Raw genomic sequence first — 6,000 nt, 5'->3', positions numbered from 1 at the left:
TCTTCTGCACACTTTGTGCCTCATGGCCCCATTGAGCTCAAAAGGACACGTGGTTATCCTTGACTTACAGGGGCTACCAGAGTCCCTTCTTCGCAGAACTTGCATCCCAAATGGCAAGTTTGTCTGTTCTGCGAGGAAAAAACAACTGCCAAGACACAGATCCCCTGCATCTAAGTGACATTCAAACAGTTCTCCTGAGACATGTCCCTCGGGCAGAGGTTGCAGTCAGCTTCTAAGGATAGGTGCAATTTCCTGGGAGACCTGTCTTGCATGTAATGGGTAGTTTCCCATCCCTAAAAGCCACCTCTTTTACAGAAAACCATTCAAAGCAGTACAAAGACACACAAGACACACAGACATGCACTGAAAGTTAAAAGCAGCGCCTCGATTTACTGTGGGACTAGAAACAAAACATAATCTCCTCCTCTGGATTTCTAAAGCCCAAGATGCAGCTGTCTCCTCCTGCCAGCCTTCTGCTTTCTGACATCTGGCACAGGTCAAATGACACAGCAAGCTGGGAGACATGCAAACAGTTAAGCCATCTTTTTGCTGAAGCCATGTTTGAGTTCCTGCAAAATAAATAAATACACAAATAAATAAATAAATAAATGGGAAAAATACCAAGGCCCAGAGGAGACAACCTTATACAGAGATGCCCTCTGCCGGTCACAAGCCAAGAGAAATTCATCCACCAGAGATCTACGCCAAGGATTTGCAACTTCTCTCCCTCCTTTTAGAGATTAGCCCCTAAAAATATTCTCTATGGAGGGAAATGTGGTGTGTAAAATTTAAAGTACTGTTTTTTTCCACCTGATTGCTGAAGTGATTTAGCAGCAAACTACTTGCAAGGGCTGTTCAGTCACCCCCTCCTTTGTTTTGGATCTTACAATCCTTGGGTAAGTCAAAGAGCTTCTAAGTCAGTTAAAATGCAACGGGAAAACAAAAGTTCTGCCAGGTCAGTCAGCCAAACCGACTCCCTGGCTGCCTTGATGTAATGTAAGGAAAATGGTGAGAAAACTGGGCCAGGAAAAGGGACACATTCACATTATCTGAGACTGGCTTTTCCGTAATAGTTAAATTCTTCAGGCACTTGAGACATAATCCACAAGTCCCTGCAAGTTAAAAAACCCCCTTGCAGTCAATACCACAAGCTGAAAACTATTTGAGGCACTAATCAATTCAGAGCATGTTTCTCTCTAAGTGGAGATGTTATTTGATTAGAGCTATGATTTTAAACAATTTCTGTGAAGCACTGAGAGCCTACCCAAATGAAACAAACTGCAGATTTTACATCTGTCAAGTCACTCTATTAAAACAATGCAGATCTATTGCACACACATCACTACCAGCTCAACTCTTTCTTTTATCAGTTTAATTCCTGCTGGTGTAAATCCCTGATTTAATTTACTGACTGGGAATTAAATCAGCATGAACTGGTTTCAGCGCATCTGTGCTGGGTATTTGTGATGATCCAACCAGACTATTTAAAAAATGTCATTGGATCAGAAAGCTCCACTGACAGAAACAAGCTCTTAAGAGATGCAATTTAATAACCTTGCACACTAAAGAACAGCACATGCAGTGAGTGGGCAGCCCCCCTCCTCCCACTTTATTCTCTTTCACTGAAATTAAACTTTGTCTGCAAAAATATTTTACAGTCAGGAGAGTTTTGTACACGTCCTCATAGCACTGGAACTCTGGGAAAACCGACAGGCTGCAACAATCAGGTTGTCACTGGGACAGACGTCCAGTTGGCCAGGGCTTTGTGCACTGGGAGCTATTCAAAACCCAACATTTTACATCCATGAGGGTGCTGTTTTTCCATCCCTGAGTTTAGTGGAGGATTAACAGCTTTATCAGGAGAATGAGCTGTTGGAGGTCCTTGTGCTAAGCACCAACCCACCACACCACATACCCACAGGGCTCTTTGTGTCCCATCACTCTCCCTGCTATTGTTGAGGCCCACCACTCTCTCTGGTCAGCTGCTGAACATCTTTGGGATTTGTTTTCATGCATGATATGCTCTGGCAAACTCCAGGTTCACCTGGAAATGGCAGAGAGGCTGCGTTCTACCTCTCCACTACAGATGGGCTTTGCAGTGTAGCTAAGGGGGTCCCACACAGAAATGGTGCTGGCTGTGTGTGGTCCAGCTGCTTCTCTGATATGAGGGGTTTGCTGAAGCTGGACCTGCTGGTCTTTTTTCATTTGTGCTTCCCAGGAAGAAGCCTGTTTAACTGGGAGAGCTGGAAAAATCTCAGCTCTCTCTCTTCCACACTGAATACACCTGGTATACACCTAACCTCCTCACACCAGGCAAGGCTACTGAGCAGACTTCTCCCCAAGGTAGGAAGTGTTCTTTCCAGTCTTCTTCAGGGTTTCCAACAGGGTGTCAACGTTGTGCTCCGAGTCAATGAACACCTTCTTGTTGGGCAGGTCAATATCAAACTGGACACCTATGAGGAAAGAAAGTTTTGCACAGCTAGAAGCAGCCAAATGGTGTGAACACAGGGAAAGCTCAGCTTCACATATCTGTGCTCCCCAGGCCATCAGTCAAATGGACATTTATCTCCTGCCAGCAAACCCTGATACCACCACCAGACAGCAAAATAAAACTGATGTCCTGCCAGCAACGGTACCAAGGGAGCCAGATCTGCTATAACTCTGCACTGGGCACCAACACAATCACTCATGCAGTAACCAGAATAAAACTGAGTTTAAACCAACCACTACAATCTCCACCCAGTTCAGCCTGTGCTGTGGTTTAGCATGGACACGGTTAAGACAGGGTCAGGACAGGTTTCCTCAGTGGTGGGGGTTCCTAACAGCTCTAAGTAGAAGGAAGGAAAAGGCATTTTCCCACGTGGCTAATAAGGGTGAGCCATCTCAGCCCAGTGAAAACAAATGGACATGAAGTCTCTATACAGTCACTTATTTTCACAAAACTTGTAGGTATGTATCAGCTTTGAGAGCTCTGCCACCTCATCACATGAGGCTGATATTGCCCAGCATGTTGAAGAGTGATGGAGGTGGTGACAACCACACATGGACAAGGTGAAACTGCCACAGGCTGGTAAAGGGGTCTGGAAGAACTTGCAAGGCCTTTGCCTTGGTGACTGAAAGCTGCTCTCCCTTGGAGGGGAGCAAGTCCTCACAACCAGTGAGTGCAGGCTAAATCTTTCTCTCTTGGAAATGCCAGCATACAGGAAACATGGGTTATAATTTTCCAGGTGATATTAAAAACAGGCTATACAGACAACCACCAAACACTCTGCTCAGCAGCTCTTCACTGTGACTGCTGATGACACATCTAGGGAAGCACCACAGATACCCCAGGCCTCCTTGGAAACAATGCCAGGCAGGACATCCACCTCCCTTCCTTCTGGCAGCCTGAGCAGGGGTCTACCAGTGTCCTTCCCAGAGGGTTCAGGGTGAGGCCCTGGTGATTCAGAGCCACCTGCAGCCACAGCAGCTCCTCCCTCCCTTGACATTTCTCCAAGGGTCACACAGACCTGCAAACAACCAGTGACTAGTTACTGACTGAGGAGCAGGCCCAGAGCAGAGTGGGCAGAAGTTTCCAACTTCCAGCTTTTACCCATGGCATTCCTCTTCAAGACGGAGGATCCCAGGGCACTGCCATCCTGCTCTGGAGCTGGTGTTGCTCCAGAGAGCTGGCTGTCCCACACCACACCCAGCACTGACTCACCTCCCAGCCTGTGCAGGACACGGGTGACCGCGTTGGAGCATCCTTCACAGGTCATGTCCACAAAGAACTCGTGTTTCTGAAAAGAGGCAGACGATGGGTCAGGGAGGGCACAGCTGGCAACACACCATGAACACTCTTGTCCTCCACACTTGCCTTTTCCCTTGGGGAGGTGGGTTCAAAGCCTCCCCAGCCAAAAGGTCCACACATGCCACTAAAGGATCCACAGGGAACAGAGAGCTCTTGGTACTCCTCCCTAGGGTGTCCTTGCACTGTCCCTCACAGCATAATCCTGAGGGAACTTTGGAGACTGTCTGGCTACCTCCAGGGTCAGTACAGGTTTGCCATCTCTGTGGCCTCTGCTGGATTCACTCCACTTGCCCAGGGGAGCCCAGGAGAAGCAAATCTCCTGCCTCCAACTACTCACTGTCCTGTCTTAGTCTGTGAGGTTTTCATTGCTTCCTCACCCTTATTCTTTTTGTGTCTACAAGGCCTCTGCTTCCCAGCATAATAAAAATATAAACAAAATAGAAATTTAAGGAGCATTAGTGATTTTTTTTCATCCTTCCACTCCACTGGGGCCCCAGTGATAACTTCACTACCTGTGAGAGGCACTGGGTCAACACAAACGCGCTTGGCTGTAACTAATCATTTGCCTTCAACCTTTGGCACCAGATGGGTCCTAATTTCCTTCCCTCCCACGTGCTTTTTGCTTTCCTTAAAAAAGAAAAGCAATGCCATTTCTCATTTGTTACCTGCCACCCATATTTCATTTATTACCTGCAACCTATATATCATTTATTACCTGCAACCCATATTTCATTTGTTACCTACAACCCACATTTCCACCTATTCATAACCACCCTGGGCCCCACCACCTCCTGCCCCTGTAAGGCTAAAACCCTCTTAGGATCATCCACCGCGGAGGCAGCTCGGGACAGCAGATCCCACTGGGATTTTTTTTTTTCAGTGTCATTGCCATTTTCTTCATTTTTATTTCCCGAGAAGGCCCTGCGCGCTCTGGGGTGGTGCATGGGGAGGGAGGGGCAGGAGGGTCCCACCGCTGCTCCCCCTCTGCGGGCTGCGGGAGCTCCGGGGACTGGGGGAGCCCGGGGGGCTGCGGGACCCCCGCTGCTGCCCCGGCACCGGGCAGCGCCCTCCTTGTCCCGCCGCCCCGCCACGTCCCCGGTCCCCACAGAGCCTCCCCGGCCCCCCACGTCCCTGCCGGCCCCCGGAGCCACCCGCCCGCGGCCCCGGCCCGCACCCACCGGCATGGCGGAGATCCCGGATCCCGGCGGCGGCCGCGACGCGGAGGAAGGGGCGGTCCGTGCCCGCTCCGGGGCTGAGGCCATCGGGAGGCGCGAGGAGCCCGGGGAGGGTTAAGGAGAAAGCTGTGAGGGGGTTTGGGTCACAGCCGATCCATGTGGACCCCGCTATGGTGCTCTGCCCGCTCCCAGGCGCAGGGACAGAGGGAGGTGGGAAGAGCCATGAGGTGGGGCCGGGCTGCTTCAGAAAACTCCTTCCTCCCTTGACTTTGAAGGTGTGGGGACTTAAATGGCTTAAAAGAGTTCTGGTAGACTGGATATTGAGCGAGGGAGGTTTGGGGGGAGTCTCTACTTCAGAGTAGGTTGAGAGGCAGGATGCTGGTCCCTGAAGATGTGCCTGCTTTGGAGTGCTTTGCTGCTTTTTTTTTGTTTGGTTGGTTGGTTTGGGCTTTTTTTTTTTTGTGTGTGTGTGTTTTTTTTGTTTGTTTGGGTTCTTTTGTTTTGTTTTGTTTTTTGTTTGGTTTGGTGTTTTGTTTGTTTTTGTTTTGTTTTGGTTTTTTGTTTGGTTGGTTTGATTTTTGTGTTTTTGTTTTTTGGGGTTTTTTTGTTGTTGTTTTGGGTTTTGTTTTTGTGGTTTGGGAGTTTTTTTGTTTTGTTTTTGTTTTGTTGTTGGTTTTAGTTTTGTTTGGGTGTTTAGTGTTTTTTTTTGTTCGATTGGGTTTTTTTTTGTTTGCATTCGGTTGGGTTTTTTAGTTCCCTGACTGTATAGCCTCTTGAAAGAAAATGAGCCGTTCTCTGAAAAACTTGAGTTCCAGGTGGAGGAGGTTGTGGCAGGGGCTGGGAGCAGCTCAGGTGCTCTGGCAGGGAACTTGGAGAGGGTACAGAGCAGTACAGTCAGGGCTGGGAAGAGCTGTGTGTGATGCTTCCTGGCCACGTGCTGGGCTTCAGTATCTTCCTGTTCAGAAGCCCAACCTGCAGCAGGAAAAACAGCCAGGGTGTTTCTGGTTGCTACCACAGCAACTGGGGGTGAGGGCA

General features: G+C 48.9%; 1 protein-coding gene across 1 annotated transcript; it reads right to left on the bottom strand.

The window, feature by feature from the left end:
* Positions 1–364: 364 nt before the first annotated feature.
* Positions 365–5,090, bottom strand: ATOX1 (antioxidant 1 copper chaperone). Its single transcript, XM_027643717.1, has 4 exons — positions 4,969–5,090; positions 3,704–3,779; positions 2,301–2,453; positions 365–569 (listed from the first exon to the last, which is right to left on the bottom strand). The coding sequence occupies exons 1-3, from the start codon at positions 5,050–5,052 to the stop codon at positions 2,320–2,322; spliced, it is 294 nt and encodes a 97-aa protein (XP_027499518.1). The 5' UTR covers positions 5,053–5,090; the 3' UTR covers positions 365–569; positions 2,301–2,319.
* Between the last annotated feature and the right edge of the window lie 910 nt (positions 5,091–6,000).

The sequence above is a fragment of the Corapipo altera genome, unplaced genomic scaffold, assembly GCF_003945725.1.
Source record: "Corapipo altera isolate COAL_440 unplaced genomic scaffold, ASM394572v1 75, whole genome shotgun sequence".
Classification (NCBI taxonomy): Eukaryota; Metazoa; Chordata; class Aves; order Passeriformes; family Pipridae; genus Corapipo; species Corapipo altera.
Note: the sequence above shows the minus strand (reverse complement) of the source record. Positions and strands in the feature narration are given on the sequence as shown.